Source organism: Prionailurus viverrinus, unplaced genomic scaffold, assembly GCF_022837055.1.
Source record: "Prionailurus viverrinus isolate Anna unplaced genomic scaffold, UM_Priviv_1.0 scaffold_45, whole genome shotgun sequence".
In the NCBI taxonomy this organism is placed as follows: domain Eukaryota; kingdom Metazoa; phylum Chordata; class Mammalia; order Carnivora; family Felidae; genus Prionailurus; species Prionailurus viverrinus.
This window is the reverse complement of record NW_025927610.1, coordinates 2,473,177-2,492,207: the sequence shown is the minus strand read 5'-3', so window position 1 is coordinate 2,492,207 and position 19,031 is coordinate 2,473,177. Positions and strand designations below refer to the sequence as shown.

At 57.3% G+C, this 19,031-nt stretch overlaps 1 protein-coding gene across 10 annotated transcripts in view; it reads right to left on the bottom strand.

Annotated features, from left to right (window-relative positions):
• Positions 1–19,031, bottom strand: part of ZFYVE28 (zinc finger FYVE-type containing 28) — a 119,972-nt gene that overhangs the window by 51,636 nt on the left and 49,305 nt on the right. For 8 of the 10 annotated variants that reach the window (XR_007149715.1, XM_047847251.1, XM_047847254.1 and 5 more), the window contains exon 2: positions 9,772–9,912. Coding sequence is in view for 9 of the 10 variants with exons in the window: in XM_047847251.1 (XP_047703207.1) it covers positions 9,772–9,912 (141 nt within the window). In the remaining variant the exon portion in view is untranslated. Of the gene's footprint in view, positions 1–8,553; positions 8,681–9,771; positions 9,913–10,715; positions 10,842–19,031 lie in introns of those variants that run through there. The other 2 variants (XM_047847252.1, XM_047847257.1) reach the window with 2 other exon arrangements.

The window sequence follows — 19,031 nt, the reverse complement described above, 5'->3', positions numbered from 1 at the left end:
GCCCACTCCCTGCAGCCGAGGCCACAAGGACTGTCCCTGAACACCTCTCTTGCAACACCTGTACATGAATCTCCTACGACGGAGCCGGAGAAATGGCACTGCTAGGTGGACAGGTACACAAAAAGTTCACTTTGAACCGCCACAAGCCTGTGTCATCCTGGGTCTGTTCACAATACAGACAAGCTCTGTTGTCCGGGAGTAAGGCCACCGAGGGACAGTATGTAAACCCAGGCTTCTCAAACCCTCCACAGAGGACTCCAAGGCCTGTCCTGTGTGAGGGCCTCCCCCCGCACCAGTGACCACAGAGGCCGGGGCATCTGGCAGACTCAGCAGCCAGGGCCGGGGGCAAAGCCACTGTCCTCTCTGAACCTCAGTTTTGTAGACAGAGCACGCCGAGCATCCCCTCAGACTCTTCTCGAACCAGCAGATCAATCACGGCAACTTGTCAGTCAGCCAGCGAGGAAGAAGTGCCCCCTTCCTTCCAGGAGGTGGAGACCCTGACTCCGCCCCTCACGGCTGTGCAACCTGGGACGGCCGATTAACTTCTCTGATCGTCCAGGAGGCCTGGAAAAGGAGACCAGCCCTTCAGGAGGGCTGTGTGAGCTGGAGGCTGTAAGACTCTTGGCTCCGTTTGGCCCACAGCAAGTCTTAATCCATGGTAACTTTTGTTCTAAAGACTCCTGAGAATTATTTTACTTAATTTCCTCATGTTCAAAACACAAAGGATAAGAAACTGTTTTGAACTCTTTGTACATATAAGGGAAACATGCTCATTTTATTGCTTCTTAAATCACATTCATTCTTTTCTTAAAATCATCCTGTTCTTTACACATTTACCATTCACTGTCTAGAATTATAGGAACATTGAAAGTTTAGTTTTTTTCTTAATTTGTTAAGGATAAAATTAAGGCACATTTACCACAGGAAAATTGGAACGAGTGGAAAACACAGAAGCAGGGAAAGTGTCGCCGGAGGAAAGACCACACGTTGGGCACGGTTCCTTTTCAGTCTCGTATTCTGCCGCTGTCACGGTCGCACACCTGCCCGTCTCCACAAGCCCCACCTGTGATGGACAGCTATGTATGGTCCCAGCACACAGGCTGTCCCAGCACTGTCTCTCTCTCTCAAAAATAAATAAACATTAAAAAAAAAAAAGGAAGCAGATATGGAAGATCACTACAGGTGGGAAGCATGACTTTCTAATGCAAAAGTCAATGCATTAAACCCTGAAGGAAATTCTGCCTCACAACACAAAAACTAAAAATAAAATTCAACCAATGTTAAGTGGTACTGCTGGGAGTTCCTTTGTAAAGGCTTTCTGGGTAGGAAAGCCCCTTTCTGGTGATTCAACAAGCTAACGAACAAATAGGGGCAGTCACAATAGTTAGCACTAGGTGTTTGTCTGTTATTAGGGGGAACCAGGGCTCTGACCTCCTGTGAGCTGCTTGGACCCACTCCCCACCCTGCCTGGCCCGCCAGGACATCAGCTGCTCGAGGATGAGGGCAGGGTCTCCTTCTAGTCTCGGCTGGGCCCCCAGTGCCCAGAACCGTGCTGAACACAGAGTGTGTCTCAGCAAGCAGTTGCAGGGCCTCCAATTCCGGCCAATGTGCAAGTGACAGGAACCGAATTTGCCTCCCTCAAGCAACAACAACAGTAACGGGAAAAGCAAGACTATGGTTCCCAAGACACTAGCCACCAGGCAGAAGAGAGATGGGCAGGACAGCCCTGATTGCCTGGCTCGCGGCCCAGAGCAACCATTCAGGGCCCGGCCCAGAGGGAGGGCCCCCAGGCGGGACCCAGCAGACTCCCCAGTGAAGAGCAGAGCTGAGAGTCCAGAGGACTGGGACAGTAGAAGAAGAGGCCCTGAGCCAGAGGACAGAGAGCTGCCCAGGGAAAACCACGCGGATCCGGGAGGGCCCTGTGAGGACACACGCCCACGAGACCAGCAAGGAGGCAACGCACGCAGTGGAGGCAGCGGCAGCCAGAGCTCAGTTCTGTTCACGGGGCAGAAGGCAGAGCACCCAGAAGTGTCGCGGCTGTGGTGATGAGGGTGGTTGGCACCAGATTAAACTCAGCTCTGACCCCCCCCCCTAATTTTTTTTTTAAATGTTTATTTATTTTTGAGAGAGAGACAGACAGAGCATGAGCAGGGAAGGAGCAGAGAGAGAGGGAGACACAGAATCCGAAGCAGGCTCCAGGCTCCGAGCTGTCCGCACAGAGCCCAACACAGGGCTCGAACTCACAAACTGCGAGATCATGACCTGAGCCGAAGCCGGACGCTCAACCGACTGAGCCACCCAGGCGCACCCCCCCTACCCCGACCAACATCTTTAAAAAATAGGGTCCAAAAGGATCAGACGGTTTCTGAGTAACCAAACCGCATCACAAAACAAAGCTCAAAAAGACTGGTAGGAATACAAAATTATTCAGCTCCCAGAAAGGCGAGATTCATAATGTCAGACATTTAATAAAAAATCACCAGGCTTGCAAAGGATTAAGAAAAGATGACACATGATAAAAAGAAAACTCAGGCCGACCTGATGCAGGTGGTGCAGTGGCCACCAGGGGACATGGTGGAGGAGGAGCTGCGCCTTACAACAGACTCCCACGTGTCCCAAAAGTTCGCTGAGACCACAAAGAAAAAGGGCCCATGCCGATCTAGGAGGAAAACGACACTATCTGAGAGGAAAACAAATCCACTGGATGAGGTTAAGCCCAGATGAGACATTTCATTAGAAAAGAACAACAAACTTGAAGACAAAGCAACTCTCCAGTGAGTCTGAGAACAAAACACATAACAAAACACATAACAACTCATCGCTGAGTGTCAGACTTCAACATGTCAAAGAGGGCACCTGCGGGGCTCAGGTGGTTAAGCGTCCGACTTCGGCTCAGGTCCTGATCTCACAGCTGGTGGTTTCGAGCCCCATATAGGGCTCTGCCCTCTCAGCACGAAGTCTGCTTTGGATCCTCTCTCTCCCTCTCTCTGCCCCGCCCTTGCTTGCTCTCTCCCCCCCACTCTCTCTCTCTCTCTCTCTCTCTCTCTCTCAAAAAATAAATAAGTATAAAAAGAAAAGATGTCAAAGGGGCTTATCACTCAAGACCTGAAAGAAGAGGACAGAAAAAAACTTTGAAGGAATTACGACCAACTTTTGTCCAATTTAATGACCAACAATAAACTCAAGGTCCAAGAAGTTCAATGAACCCAAAGCACAGGGAACACGAAGAAAGCTGCACCAAATCACAGCATGATAAAACTGATAGAAACCAGTGAAAAGAGAAAACTTCACACGTAGTTAAGAGAAAAAGATACTACACACACAGAACAAAGCCTCGGGCGACTCTGGATTCCTCACTGGGAACAGGGCAAGTGAGAAGGCACCAGAACGCTGTCTCCCAGGCACTGAAGAGCCAGGAATCCCAGGATCCCTGTCCCGCCTGCCAGCGGTGCCCATGGGAGGCGGCGATAGCCAGCACCGTGCTCGGTGGCGAAACCGCACGCTTTCCCCAACACTGATGTGCAGATCCAGCGTGGTCCCGTTCGGCCCCTCAGCGGGCGGTTTCATAGACTTTTATACGCAGTTGCTCTATTTCACACAGAAATGCGAAGGACTGAGAGCAGCCCCAACGACTGCGAAACAGAAGAACAAAGTTGGAGATCTGACACGACGTGATTTCACACCAAGGGTAAATCTGCCGCCCTAATGAGGACAGTGTGGAATTGGCCCGAAGTCAGGCAGATCAAGGGAACAGAACAGACAGCCCAGAACTAGGCCCACACGTATCTGGATACTGGTTGTCAATAAAGGTGTCATTTAGTACAGAAACTGCGGTCTGTTGAGTGGAGAAAGGACAGTCTTTTCAGCACGACGTGCAGGCACAACTGAAAATTCATTTGCAAAAATAAATAAAAAACGTCGGTGCAGTCCTCACACTGTGTCCTGATGTTATGTCAATATGGATCACAGTTCTGAAACCACAGAACTTCTAGAGGAGAACACGGGGGGCAATCTGATGACCCTGGGTCAGGCCAAGACTTCTTAGAGAGCACGTCAAAGGCACAACCTACAAGGGGGAAAGTGGGTAACTGACCTTTCTCAAAATCTAAAACTTATGTCCTTCACAAAACTGGGCAGAGAATGAGAGAACAAGCCAAGACGGGGAGAAAATAATAGTACGTCATAACGTGATGCAGGCTGCTGTCCAGAGTATATAAGGAACGCCCAACGGTCAGTATGGAAACAAAGCAGTCACTCAAAGGGAGGGTGCTGTGAGGAGCTCCCCAGCCCAGCCGTGGAGCTGGTCAGCCTTGCTGGGACTCCCCCGGCCCCGGTCCTCCCCGGGCACAGCCCCTGTGACAGCAAGTCCAGACATCTGGCCACGCGTGCACCCAGGTGCAGCGCACAGTGGGCAGGAGGCTGGGGTCTGCAGTGAGGGCACTCCAGGGACCCCCCTCTCCCCGAGAACCCACCTCTGCCACGGTGGGCGCCAGCACCTTCCGGCACGGGGAGGTTCGGGAGTGCCCCTCGCCAGGTCACGCACACGGGGGAGACCTCAAACCGTCACACCACAGAGCTACAGCAAGGCTCACGCGCTCCCACCATGACCCATTAACCAGCTACACTTGGGTACTAGGTCTGTTAGCACATTTTGCCATTTAATTTTCTTCACCGAAGCATCTAAAATTATACTCCCTTGACGCCCAAACGTTACGGTGTGACTTAGGGAAAACAGGTCGATGGCGGAATCCAGCCCAGAGCAACTTCAAGCCCGTTTGCACCACGAAATCCAAACCCAACTGTACTAGTGTCCTGGGGCCACCATAACACAGCCCTGCAGCCGGCGGCCCAGACAACAGACATTTGCTCCTCTCGGTCCTGGAGGCTGGGAGTCTGAGATCCACGCGCGGGCAGGCTGGCTTCTGAGGCCTCACTCCTGGGCGTGCAGACGGCTGTCCTCTCCCCATGTCCTGACACGGTCGTCCCTCTTCTCTTCTTACAAGGACACCGGTCAGACCCACCCATGACAATTTCATGTTCCCTTAATTATGTCTTTAAAGATTGGGGGTTAGGACTTGAACATATGAATGGGGGGGGGGGGTCAACTCGGCCATCGCAACAATCCGGGATTTACTTCATCCTTCGGAGCTATGGTTTTTAATCCTTTATGGTTTCTGAAGCAAGAGAACACACACAAACTGCACACTCACCTGTGCCCCGGTCCGTAATTTTCATGAGCTAGAAGGTCATTTCGATGAAAACCAATGACTCGCCCTCCTTCTACAGTCAGAGCCAGCAAGGCGGAGCCACCAGTGGGGTCCTGGGCCTTCTCCACCGCACGGCTCTCAGCCCCCCGCTGACTCACCCCCACGGCCCCCCACGGGCAGCCCATGGAGAGCGGGACTCACCAACACAGCCCATGTGCTTCTCACAGTATCACTCTTTTTTTTTTTTTTTTCAACGTTTATTTATTTTGGGGACAGAGAGAGACAGAGCATGAACGGGGGAGGGGCAGAGAGAGAGGGAGACACAGAATCGGAAGCAGGCTCCAGGCTCCGAGCCATCCGCCCAGAGCCCGACGCGGGGCTCGAACTCACGCGAGATCACTCGAGATCTCGCGAGATCGTGAACTCACGGACCGCGAGATCGTGACCTGGCTGAAGGCGGACGCTTAGCCGACTGCGCCACCCAGGCGCCCCAAAGAGGGATTATTATGTAATGGTGCAAGGTGCAGTCCACAAAGATTCAAGTCATAAATCTGAATGTACCAGAAAGACGGCAGCTGTGATGTGTTATATTTTATGTGATGTGCTACTTTACTTTTTTAAAAACAACAACAACAAACTTTTTTTTAACGTTTTACTTATTTTCGAGAGATAGAGACACAGTTGCGAGTGGGGTGGGGGGAGGGGCAGAGAGAGAGGGAGACACAGAATCTGAAGCAGGCTCCAGGCTCCGAGCCATCAGCCCAGAGCCCGACGCGGGGCTCGAACTCACGGACCGCGAGATCGTGACCTGAGCTGAAGTCGGACGCCCAGCCGACTGAGCCACCCAGGTGTCCCTCACAGTATCACTCTTGTAAGAAGACGAAAGGAGGCTATTGGGTTTTTTTTAAGTATTTTTAAAAATAGTTTTAACATTTATTGATTTTTGAGAGGGAAACAGAATATAAGCAGGGGAGGGGAAGAGAGAGAGGGAGACTCAGAATCCGAAGCAGGCTCCAGGCTCCGAGGGGTCAGCACAGAGCCTGACGTGGGGCCTGAACTCACAAACCGTGAGATCATGACCTGAGCCCAAGTCGGACCCTCAACCAGCTGAGCCCCCAGGCACCCCGACTGAGCCCCCTGCAGGTGCCCCGAGGCTCCTGGTTTTTGAGCATCTACTCTGCACCTAGCATCTGCCTGGAGACTTTATGTAACAGACGCCATTATGGGGCAGAAAGGTTCAAAATACTACACACCCCAGGGGTAGGGCCTGCAACACAGCTTCATTTAAGAGAAGTCCGCACACTGCGGATGAATGTTGATGGGACTTCCCTATGTTCTGGGCCCCAGCAAGCCCCCGCCCCCACCAGAGCTGGCTGAGCAAGCAGCACAGGAGAGAAGAGGTCGCAGACAAGCACCAGCTGCCCTTCACCTGCCCTTCACCTGCCGGTGAGCAGGCGGCATGTGCTGTGGCTCTCGTGGACCACCGCAGCCCGCCAGGCTCCCACCTGCACTCCCAAGGGCCGACCAGCCAGATGCCAAGCACCTTTCAACGGTCAGCTGAGCAAGCAGATGGTCGTGGAGCACTGGCCCCGGCTCTGGCTGGAATCGGGGTGCATGAAGCCCCCAGGACTCACCGGTGAGAGAAGTCAGACTTCCCAGCAGGCATTAAATGGCGAGGCCATCACCCAGAGGGCCTCTGTGGGGGCCCTCCCCGCCCTAAGACTGAATGTACCCCCACACTGGAGCCAGAGCACTGACTCAAACAGAACCGAATGGTGCCCAGTCAGAGACCCACACGTGGACACCTCCAGGGGCCCCTGGAGAACTAAGCCAGGTCAGGCTGATGCCACCATGCATGCCCCACACAGATGCCATGCTCAGCAGAGGGCTGTGCTGGGGTTCAGGGGGAAGACTCAGGGACCCGTCACCAAGGTCAGGGTCAGACGGCAGGGGAACGAGGAGAGCTCCCATGGCCAGTGCCGAGCCACCAGCCTCAAAGCGGAGAAAGTCACGGCCTCCAGGTGCTTGGCTGTGGTGACCACATCCTTCCCGGGGCTGACTCATGGGGGCTGGGAATGCCAGGGGCCTGGGGCCCCGGAACCTGGTCTCCAGTGACCTGCATAGTATGACAACGCTCTCAAATCAAGGCCACCAAGTGGCCTGCAGAGTGGGCTGCAGTCCCATGTTAACTGCAGTTCCCCAGAGTCTGCGTTGCAAAGGCAGGCACATCACCCTGTGCACATGGGTCCTGTACAAGCAGCCCTCCCTGATTGCCATGACCCGGCAAACGCCTGCCCCCTCTCAGCCTGCCTCCCTTCTGTGACACCGTCCACCCCTCCAACCAGAGGCAGACCCTCTTCCAGTGACTGCTGCTGAATGAATGAGCGAGTGAATGAATGAACGGACAAACGAACAAACCAGCATCATGACAGTCGAATGGAATGGGAAACAGCAGTCAAATCAGAAAAGACAATGTCCTAATTTAAGACAGATGTTAGAAATGACAGACACTATCAGGGTGCCTGGGTGGCTCAGTCGGTTAAGCGGCCGACTTCGGCTCAGGTCATGATCTCACGGTCCGTGAGTTCGAGCCCCGCGTCGGGCTCTGTGCTGACAGCGCGGAGCCTGGAGCCTGTTTCAGATTCTGTGTCTCCTTCTCTCTCTGACCCTCCCCCGTTCATGCTCTGTCTCTCTCTGTCCCCAAAATAAATAAACTTTAAAAAAAAAAAAAAAAGAAATGACAGACACTTTCAGCCTAAATGCCTGAGCTTTGCTGAAATCCGCTCTGGCGGGAGCCCTTACACAGCCCACGGGGCCCCAGTAAGCAGCCAGTTAAATATGTTACCACGATGAGCCTTCATAAAATCAGAGCACGTACACGAAGGCATCCCTGGGGGGCACTGCTAACCCTCCTTCTTGGGAGGGGGGCAGAGTACGCAGCCGGGACCCACAACTTCTCACTGTGCCAGTCTGGGTGCAGGAGCTTCGGCAGCAGGCCCCCCAGAGGCCCCTGAGCGGGCATCCGGGCACCCGGCTGGCGGGAGCGTCCCCGGCTCCCCCGCTGACCAGAGCAGCCCCTGGGGCTCACCCAGTCACGCCAATGCCGTGTCCGTGGCAACACCTTCTTCCCGGGGGCCTGCGGTTTGGGCCGCGCCAGGGAGAGTGGCTCGAGGGACCGGCCGCCGGCGGGAGCCCTGCTCTGTGTCTCTAATGCACTCCCCTGGCGGCCGAGACCTCACACGTGTTGTCACAACGCACCCCACCTGACGCCCCGGGAGAGGATGCTGGCAGCTGGCGCCTGCTTCCTCGGGACCTGCCCCCCTGCGTCCCCTCCCCCCCCCCTTACCCTGTGTCGATTGTGCTTCGATTTCACCGGGGTAAATCCCAGTCGTGAGCATGACTGTGCCGCGTCCTGTGTGTCCTTCTCGTGGGGCATTAAGTCTGGGCTGGTCCTGGGACCCTGACACAGGAGTCTTAGAGGAGGGAGGAGTTAAAGATGCTCGTAGGAGTGCGAGACCCTTTTAGCTTTTTGTGACTTCTTTCTCCAAGAACGCTGCCTTGCCCACGCCTAATTCTAGAGAGTTGTCCTTTCTGCTGTCACCCTGTCAAGGCTCCGCAAAGCACCTGATGTAGCTGCCACCCCATCTGGTCAATGTGTGTAACTCGCAACTACAGCAGCCAGTGGACGGGCCAGAGCAGGTCAGGGACAAACTGACTGCGGGGGCGGGGGGGGGGGCGCAGGCAGGCGGGGCAGGAGAGAGAGACCTCCTAGCTGCAAGGTCCACGTGCTGAGGGCACAAGGAAGGACATTCTTTGGAGGGAGAGGGGGAGTGTCAACGGCCCAGCAAGTCCAGAGGCCCCCCTGGGCCCTCCAGTCCCCTAGGAGAGGAGAGGGGCTCCTGGTCATTCCAGGGCCGGCCAGGACCTGCCTGTAAGAACCAAAACCCTTACCTAACTGTCCTGATGCTTAAAAGGCACAGTGGGACGCTGGCTTCCTCGAAACCCCCCACCCCGTCCTGCCCCCCCGGGGATCTGGGAAGCACACCCCAGCCCCCTTCCCAGGGCAGAGGGAATCCAGTAAGACTTGTGGGCAGAATGCACCAAGAACATTCTGGAACTTTGTGAAAGACCCTGCCTGTCACTCGACAAAACTGAACCACGTCTCATGTGTTCACACTGGTCGTTGGCTAAGTTGCAGGACATTTCTGGTGTCGCTTCCCCGGCTGGCTCTGAACCGTGCAACACGGCCAGAGTCTGAGCGCCCCCACCCCACAGCCTGGCCCCTCTCCCCTGCTAGCTGCTCCCTGGCCAAGACCCTGCCGGCTCCTGCTCATCCCGCCTCCCCCTACCTCTGCTCGGCAAGAGTGCCCTGGGCAGCCTGCACTTCTCTCCTGGCTCTCTTCCCCCACGCTGTCCCGCTCGGGGTCGAGTGTCCTCCAGGCCCGGTGCGCGGCTGGACCAGGGGGCGCCCAGCACGTCGGCCAGGCCAGCCTGAGATGTGCTCAGCAGGTGACAAGGCCTCGGGTTCCCCCACGACAGGCCCCTCGGCCCCACGCCCGCTCACCTGGCAGGAGCGAAACTGGCTGACGAGCAGCGTGCACCGTTGCGGGTCCTTCCGCCCGTCCAGACTGTCCAGCTCGGCGGCCACCTGGTTCAGCTCCTCGTCCGCATAGTAGAACTGGGCGAGCAGCTGTGGGTCCGACCTCTGCGGGGGAGAGAGGCGCCGGCGTGAGCGGGAGCATCACTGTTCCCGGGCCCCACACCCCTCGCGGAACCTGGCACCTGTCCTGACTCCCTCTGCATCTCAGCTCACTTCTCAGGAGGCCTTTCCGGCCGCAGAGGTTCAGGGAGGGTGGGGTGTAGGGATCAGAGGCAGAGTAGAATCGGCTCTTAACAAGGGACTTGCTCCTAAAACGAGACTACAATGGCAGCCGGTGAAGGACGCAGGTCCGACCAACACCCCACAATTTCCTCAAATGAAGCCTGACGGACCGTGGCGCCATAAGTGGTTGCCATCCGCGAATCTGTTCTCTAGAATCTTCTCAGCCCTCAGCCCGGCTTCCATCCCCCAGAAAATGCCAGTGGTCTGGGGCAGGAGGCCCCTCACCCCCACCCCTGCTCTCCTGACGGGCTGCCGACCGCCCTGAGCGCCCTGGCTGCCCCCGCCACCCCTGCCCCGGCCTGCGACCTTTTCCTTCCACACACCGGCCTCAGGGCCTCTGCACTGCATCCGCTCTGGCCTGAGGCAGGAAGGATCTGAGTTTCCAGGATCAGGAGAAACCCAGAGCAAAAGCGATGACGCCCTTGGAGATACTTTCATAAGTGGTGGCGTCCACGATCGTGCAGAGAAAGAAAGGAGAGGGCGAGACCACAAACCAGGCAGGCATTCAAAGGTGCTGGGGGACCACACGCACACACACAGCACAGTCAGCACAACCCACTCTTCATCCTCACGGAGTTAGCACACGGCTGCTCGTCCCCTGATGCTGTTAAATGCAGGTAACTTACTGTCCCAATCTTTGGTGTCCCTTTTTCTCCCATCTCGGGGGTCCTCTTGGCTCTGGCGTTCCATCCCCTCCCCTGTGCGGCCCGTCGGGTGGCTTTTCTTCGGCTCAGGGGTCCGGGCCCTTCAGTGCCTGACTCGGTCAGCTCTCGAGCTGGCCCGGGGGGAGACCCCAAATGAGGCAGAGCAGACCCGCGGGCGGGGGCGCCCAGCTGTGGTGCCTGCCTGGGGGCGGGGGGTGGGGTGGGGCATGCGCCCCTGGCTGGGCCAGGGCGGCCTTCCCGGGGCTTTTCCAGGAGAGTCGAGAAGACGAGAATCTGTTCTGTCACCCATTCACCCAGCAAACGCTGCCTGAACACCCACTCTGCCCGGGGTGTGGGGGCCCGGGGGTACGACCTGTGATGGGGTGGACTCAGACCCCCGCCCTACTGGCGACCCAGTGCCTCACACCCTCTCTGGTCCCGGGAGCCAGTGTGTACCCTCAGTGGGCTCAGCTGACTTGCTGGGTTCCTGTCACTCCAAGGAGGGTGACCAGTGTCCCCTCTGTGACAAAACAGGAACAGGATTGGGGTCAGGGGCTAGGCAGTACTTTTGTGCCTCTTTCCTGTTCCACTGACTGGTGGCGTGGAAAGTGAGGCTCAGAAGGCATCTCGAGGCCCTTCCCCTACAGGCCTGGAGTCCCAGGGAGGGGTGACGTGGCGGGCAGGGGCTGGGGGCACCCTCCGTGGCCTTGGGGCTACGGATTTTCAGGGAGGCCCTGAGGCCTTGCTCTTTGCTTCTCAAAGTCCCAGAATTGTGACCTGGTTCCCCTGGTGGCTGCCAGCTTCCCCTCCCGAGGTCCTGGATCCCACAAGCCGTGTCCCAAGAAGGAGAGGAGTGCCTCAAACAGCACCTTGTTACCAGTTACACAGGGGTCGTCCCTTCCTGAGAGGAGGTTGCAGCAAGGGGCTGAGGCCACCGCCGGCCAATGACATGTTCCGGACTCTGCTGGCACCGAGCCTGGGCACCTGACAGCCTGCTCTGGAGCTGACCTCAGTCACCAGAGGCCACTAGCTTCCTTCTGGCCCCAAACCCACCGGCTTCCCTCACCGCAGTGGGGTGGGAGGGCAGGGAGAGCAGGGGGCACGGTGGAGACGGTCCCACAGCAGATGCCTCACTGTGGCCCGGTGCCTCCCACGGAGCTGGCCTGGAGTTGTCGTGGTCACAACGCACCAGGGCAGGCAATGCAGAGCCTCCCTGCACCTGTTCCTGCAGCTGCCACCACTGCTCACAACACGACACCCGCTGGCACAGCAGACAGGCTGGGGACTGAATTTAGGGCACCGGATAATGACACCTCCAGGAAGCCAGGTCTCTGTTCTGAGAAAGAGGGCACGATGCAGGGGGCCGTGCCCAAACGTGTCCAGAAAATAACTCAGAAGCATCCTTTGCCCTGGCATTAAAAACCTCACCATATATAAGCAGACCTCAAATTCAAATATTCACACTGACGGCCCGGGTGAACGCGGCCCCCTCTGCTACTGGCGGTGAGTGACCACGGAAGGTCCCGGAAGCCTGACGGTGGCCGTGGTGCCAGCTGTCAGGAAGACAAGGCTCTGCCCCTCACATGGTCCCATTGACCCCGCCGGCCATTCCCCTCCCTGCACCCAGGAGGGGACCGAGCCTCAAGAGCGTCTTCCGAGTGGCCCTCAGCTTGTGCACATGCACACACACGCCTTCCTCCGCGTTCTGGAGAGAGTGACAAAGAAGCACCATGTGTTCAAGCGGAACTGTGGTGTGTGTGTGTGTGCACATGTGTGTAGGGGCGTGTGTGTGGTTTGGTGTGGGTGTGTGTGGTGTGTGTGTGTCTCCGTGTGTGTGCGGGGTGTGCATGTGTCTGTGTGGGTGTGTGGGTGGCACAGGGAAGGAGACAGCAGCACCCAGAACTGGGTGCCCGCCCAGAGCTGCGTGGGCTCTAAACCTCTTCACGACCATGCCCCCCAGCGACGAGCACCTGGCAGGTGCAGCAGGATCCGGTCTTGGAAATGATGCACAGAGACGAGGCTCTTGGTCCCACTTCACTTTGACGTCGGTGAACTACAGACCTTAAAACCAGACCTACAGACGTGCTGTGCATCAGCAGAAAGAGAGCCGCAAACACACATACACACACACGCGCGTGCAGCAGAGTAAGAAAATTGAGAAAACTTTTTTAAAGCTCGTGATTATCCTATTTTACTGAAACTCAAAAGGCCTACGCTATTTGAAAATTTTATTTCGTACCCTGAGCCAGCTTTCCACCCCCTCAGGACTGGCATCGTCCACAGAGGAAGCAGACGTCCACTGTGTGTGTCCCGGGAAGCAATCCGTGCCGGCCGCGTCGGTCAGACCTGCCCACGGACCCAGGCGCTGCGAGGGACAAAACCCCCAGGCAGGGGTTCCAGGAAATGAATGAACACAACCTACAAAGTTCCATTTGTGCTGACGAACAAAATCCAAGGGAGAATGATGACACTCCATTTTCCTGTCGGAGTCTGCGGGGTCCGGAGTAACACGGGCCAGCTCAGCCCCGCCCACCACGGATGTGCAGCTCAGCCAGCCGGCAGGGTCACCACAAGTCTGCTCGAAGTGGGGGACCCATGGATGTTCAGGGACACGAGAAGTTGTCTTTCTCTCTTGGATTTAAATCATCTAGCCTTATTCTATAACATGCTAAATTAAATTTTATTAAGTTTGTTTATTTTCAAAGAGACAGAGAGAGCAAGCAGGAGAGTAGCAGAGAGAGAGAGAATCCCAAGCAGGCTCCGCACCATCAGCTCAGACCCCGATGTGGGGCTTGGAGCCTGATGTGGGGCTCGAACTCACGAACCATGAGATCACCGCCTGAGCAGAAACTAAGACTCAGAGGCTTAACCGACTGAGCCACCCAGGCGCCCCTAAAATTAAATTTTAAATTACGCTTTTAAATATCCCTAAGGAAAATGTTCACAACAAAGAGAACCAATTGGTATACATAAGAAGGACTCAAAAAATAACAACAACAAAAAAAGAACTCACCCTATTTTGAAATAAAAATCGTAAGAGAATAATTTAGAACTCAGTAGGAATGTCTTTTCTGCCACACTGTGTCGGTATTTTCTCACCATCAGTTCGGGGCAGCGTAAGTTTTCGCGGTCGCAAGAAGACGAAACAGAAGCTCACGGAAGAAAGTGTCTGGCCTGGGAGGCTCCATGACTCTACGAACAGGCAGCATCAGAGGTGACGGGAAAACCAGGAAACCACAAAGAAGCACTAAGTCGAAGTGCAAACACGAACTAATTCAGCACTAATTTTGTCAAGTTGATGAAATCATTCCTTCATTCGAAAGCTGCTCTGCGGTGTGGGAGAGGGCGCTGGCCACAGTGGGAGGAGGCTCAGGCCCTGCTGCAGGCCCCGGGCTGAGCCGGCCGGCTGGGCTGGGGCGGAAGGAGGCAGGAGCAGGCCCGCCCGGCCCTGTGCAGAGCACCCGGATGAAGTTCACAGGGAAAGGGAAGGCCCAAGGTCGCATGGCAGGACAGGATGGAGCCCAGAGTTGGCCTGGGGCTCACACTAAGGACCCTCGGGCATCCTCGTGGGAAAGATGAAGGGGTGAGTGTGACGAGGCTTCCCATCCCTTTCACACCCTTGCTTCCCAAGTAAGAAGTGAGCACTGCAGTGGGAGGGCCTCACGAGGACGCCCCTGTTCGCTCCAGGCCGCAGCCGCACAGCCCCAGCCAAGCTGCACGATGGGGAGAAGGGGTGGAGGCAGATGGCCGGACAGGTGGGCAGGACAGATGGCGGGACAGGAGGCCTGGCCAGACCAGAAAGGACCAGTCCCCCACACTGCCCGGTGATGGAGCACAGCCCAGGTGGCATGTGGGGAGCCCCAGCCCCCTGCCCACCCCCCTCCCCTCAGCACCCGCCCCAGGATGTGAGCTGGGCTCCCAACGCTCACTCATTCCCCAGACAGGCCACCCCATATGCCTCCCGCCATCCCAACACTCAGCAGGAGCCAGCCTTCCAGATCTCAGTGGACCCCAGGTAGGCATCAGCTGGACAGAGTCCAGGTTGCTCAGGGGTGAGGGCTGGGCGCCCAAGGTGCCAGTCCGCCAGCCTTGGGCCTCTCCCAGACCAGCTTTCCAGTAAAGCCTCAGATTCCCCACTGCAACACCAGAAATCCAAGAATGTTGCCAAAAACAAATAAATAAACAAACCAAACAGAAAAGCCTCAAGTCGTGGCACCTTGAATGTGACTGCTCCCCCTACCACCAGCGGTGCCCCCACCCAGCCAGCTGGTCTCCAGTCCCTGGGCCTGGGAGAATCAGCCCAGACCACACTAGGGTCTTAAGGAAGCCCACTGACCACTCGTCCCATGGCTGGAAGCCCTCACTGCCTCCAAACACCGACCCAGGCCCTCCTGAAGGTCTGCACCACCCTCTGTCCCCACCAACGTCTGGCATATTTGGGGAGCCATGACTCATGCCCCAAAGTTGGCTTGTCTACATCAGTACACCCCGGGGCCACCTGGCCCCAGACACCAGCCACCCTTCAGCAGATCTGGTGCCCCAAATAGGCACAGGCTCCTGTTGTCACAAGGCAGCAGCCCTGCCATCTGGCCCATCAGTGACTGGACTGGTGGCTGGTTACTCCTGTGCCCACCCCCCCCCACTCCGACCCAACTGCCTGCTATCTCTACCCAGGGGCTGCAGAGAGCCTGCCCAGTCACAAGGAGCGACAGTAAGGGGCTTTGTCCCACACCCCCTCCCCAACTGCTGGTTGGCTCCTGCTGCCTGCCCCCCCCAACCCCCCACAACTGGTTCCCTCTCAGGACTCAGGTGCCTGCCCTCCCTGAGGCCTCAAGTTCAGGCATGGAGCTGGGCCCTGGACACATCACCACCCCTGTGGCCCCCTGCACCTGTCCGGCACACCTGGTCGGGGAGACCCTGAGGTAGCCAGCTGCTTCCCCCCAGGGCTTGAGGAGGCTGGCCAGGCTCCAGAGGTTTTAGGTCCTGGCAGCCAGGGCTTGGTGCAGACTAATCACAGAGAAACCGTCAAGAGCTGTGTCTAAATCATGCAACCCCCATAATCCAACACCCCCTCAGAGGAGGTGACGGCCACTCCCCAGTCTGCACAGGGAAGAACCTAGGCTTGGATCCCATGTCCAAAAAGTAGCCCCACCTGTCACTTCGCCCCCCTAACAAAGGATGGTCTTTTTCTGCAACTCACTTTCCCTTCTGGTCCCTGCTGGGTGTTAAGGGCAAGGCAGCACAGGGCTCCCATCCGGGCTGGCACCACGTGTCCCTGATAGAAAGCTGGAGGGTCCCACTGGGGTCGGGCTCAGTGGCTCAGGGTCCCGGCACACGCACCCACGTGGGCCAACTTGCACGGACACCACGTGTTTCCACAGGTCTCCTCTGAATGCCCAGGGAGCATCCATCCACCCTAGGAGGCTGGCCCCATCCTGGGCCGCAGCCAGAAAATCGCCGCTGAAGCCCAGGAACCGCCCCACCCAGGGCAGGCACCAGCGGACGGTCAGCTGGCCCCGCCCGCACCTCCAGCCTGACTGCAGCCACAGATGGCCTGTCCTCCCTTGCGTGGGGCCCGGCCGGGCCGCTGTGAGCAGTCTGCCTCAAGGGCAAAGCACTTCGCAGCTACAGAGCCAAATGCTTGCCCAAGAGAGACTGACGACGTTACACTCAGTTCACATCGATAAATATTTTATGTCTATGGTACAGCAACAGAGACGGCCATCCTGAAAATGTGTCCGGAGGAACCAAGGGCCCTCGACAGCATGGGGAAGAAAGAGCCTGTGCCCCGATGGCAGGATGAACCAGCTTCAGAATTTATAAAGATGGGTGCTGGGCTTAGGTCCAGGATGCGCTGAGCTTCAAATCCCGCTCAGTCACTTACTGGACGGTGACCATGGGCACGGCACTTACCCACGTCTCCATCTACCATTTGCAAAATGGGCTTAACGCACTCAGAGTACCTGGCAAGCGCCCGGGGCACAGCAGACACTCAATATAGTCTGTCACTAAGGGAGTCATCACTACCAATAAAAGCGTCCCTGGTGCAAGCAGTCAAAGGTGATAGAAAACAAGCCAAGATGACCTCACTTCTGAGAGCATCATTCCCTGAAAGTGGCCACACGACAGCACCACCCCCAAACGGCAGATCACAACGACACCCCGTGCCAACCTACATAGCCATGTGGGGAACCTCAACCCCCAGGAGGCAGTGAGGACCGACAGCAGGGGCGGGAGAGACCGCCCCCCCACAACCGCACCTGGTCCCCGAAGTGCCCAAATCCGGGAGTCTTTCTGAGCCTTCCCCAGGATATCAGGGGGTGGGGCACTGGGACAAGGGTCGGCACATCCAGGGCTGGGGTGCGGGGCAATGGGGCGCAGGGTCGGGGCATCTGGGGCTGGAACGCGGGGCACTGGGACATGGGTGCCGGGCATCAGGGGCTGAGACGCGGGGCACTGGGGTGTGGGTGCCGGGCATCGGGGGCTGGGGTGCGGGGCACTGCGGATGCGGCACTGGGCGCACGGCGCGGGCCATTGGGGGCGCAAGTGGCGGAGCCCTAGGGACGAGGGGGCGGGGCGCAGGTGTCCAGGTGAGGTCCGGAAGGGCGGGCTGCGGCGGCCCCACGTAAAGGAGGAAGAGGCCAAGCCGGCCGGGTCGCGGGAAGCGTGGGCTGGGGTTGCGCAGCGAGTGGAGCCTCCGCGGGCGCCATGGAGGCCGGAAGGTCGGTGGTGTCCCAGAAGGAGCGACGTGGGAGGGAGGAGAGGCCTCGGGACGAGCGAGCGTTGCGGCTGGAGAAACGCGGGAGTCTCTTGGGCTCAGAGTGGTCGCTGAGCCCCTGGCCGCTCAGCGAGCGTGCAGGGGCCTGACCCGCCCCTTCCGCTCAGCAGGTGTCTGGGCCTGGCCCCTGTAGCCCTGGCCCATCCCCGCTCCAGGTCCCTCCCCTAATCTCTGACGCTTCAGAGCCCCCAACCCTGAGCCGGACCTGACACAAGTGGGAGCGCCAGCAGCCCCTGGCCTGGGTGACGCCCCTTCTGGCTCAAAGACGCAGATAGATGTACTCTCCCAAGCCCTCCGACTCCCGGCCTGGGCTGGGGAATGGGTTAGCGAGCTGCGCCAGTCACCCCAATACCGGGAGACCTTCACTGCACCTGCTGCGGAATGAAGTCTGCAGGGACGTGCGGTGGGGGCCTCCCCTCTACAGGAGGGGTGCAGGGAGAGAAAGCACCCCTCTGGCAGGGCCAGGCCAAGACTTAAACACAGTATGACTCACTCGGGAAGCTGAGGTGGGCAGACTACACAGCCCAACTTCACGGTCAACTCACAGATGGTTCTAGAACACCTGCCCAACACATCGACCTAAAAGATGTGTCCTGAGGCTGAATCTGGACCCCCACAAAGGAGAACACCCTCTTATAGTGATGGGGGGGCATGAAATTAAATCTAGGGTTATTCCAGCAAAAAATAGTCCTGAAATCTTACCCACAGCCAAGAGGCTCACACATAAGATTTTTTTTTTTTTTTTTTTTTTGAGAGGCAGAGAGAGAGAGCACGAGCAGAGGAGGGACAGAGAGAGAGGGAGACGCAGAATCTGACGCAGGCTCCAGGTTCTGAGCTGTGAGCACGCAGCCCAACGCAGGGCTCGATTCAAGGACTGTGAGATCATGACCTGGGCCGAAGTCGGCCGCTTAACCGACTGAGCCACCCAGGCGCCCCTCACAGTTAAGTTCTGAGACAGAGTTCTGAACTCACTAAATTTTTAAGACACTGTTATCACCAAAACCAGCGTTGCCCCAAATGAGGTTTTATAAGAACTTCTTAAGCAGAGCGGACTGTGGGCCTCCCTGAGGGAAGGCCAGCACTCTGCAGCTCCCCAGATGATCTGCTAAATTAGTGCCCCACAAGCTCTGGAGTGTAGGACCCGTTTAGACACCCAGGAGACGAGTTCCCTGTACCAGCTATGGCTCCCACTTGGAGGGCCAGCTTCCCCGCTGTTGGCGACTCTGGAAAGTAACCCAGGAAGGGACCCTGGAGAAACCCCTCCAGATGCAGGGGGTCCCTGCCTTGGGAGCCATGGCGAGGGGCCCCTTTATAAACATACTCTGGTCCCATCTGGAGACAGACCCCCACTGTTGGGGAAGATGCTCCTGAGAAGCAGGGCCCCAGCCCTGGGAGGAGGCTAGGTCACCCCCTGTTGGGCTGGGACATCCCCCTTCCACGGGGAGCAGCCTGGCACGGGACCCTGCCACACCCCAGGTGACCACACTGGCCTTGGCTGCAGTATTTGGGCTTCAGGCCAA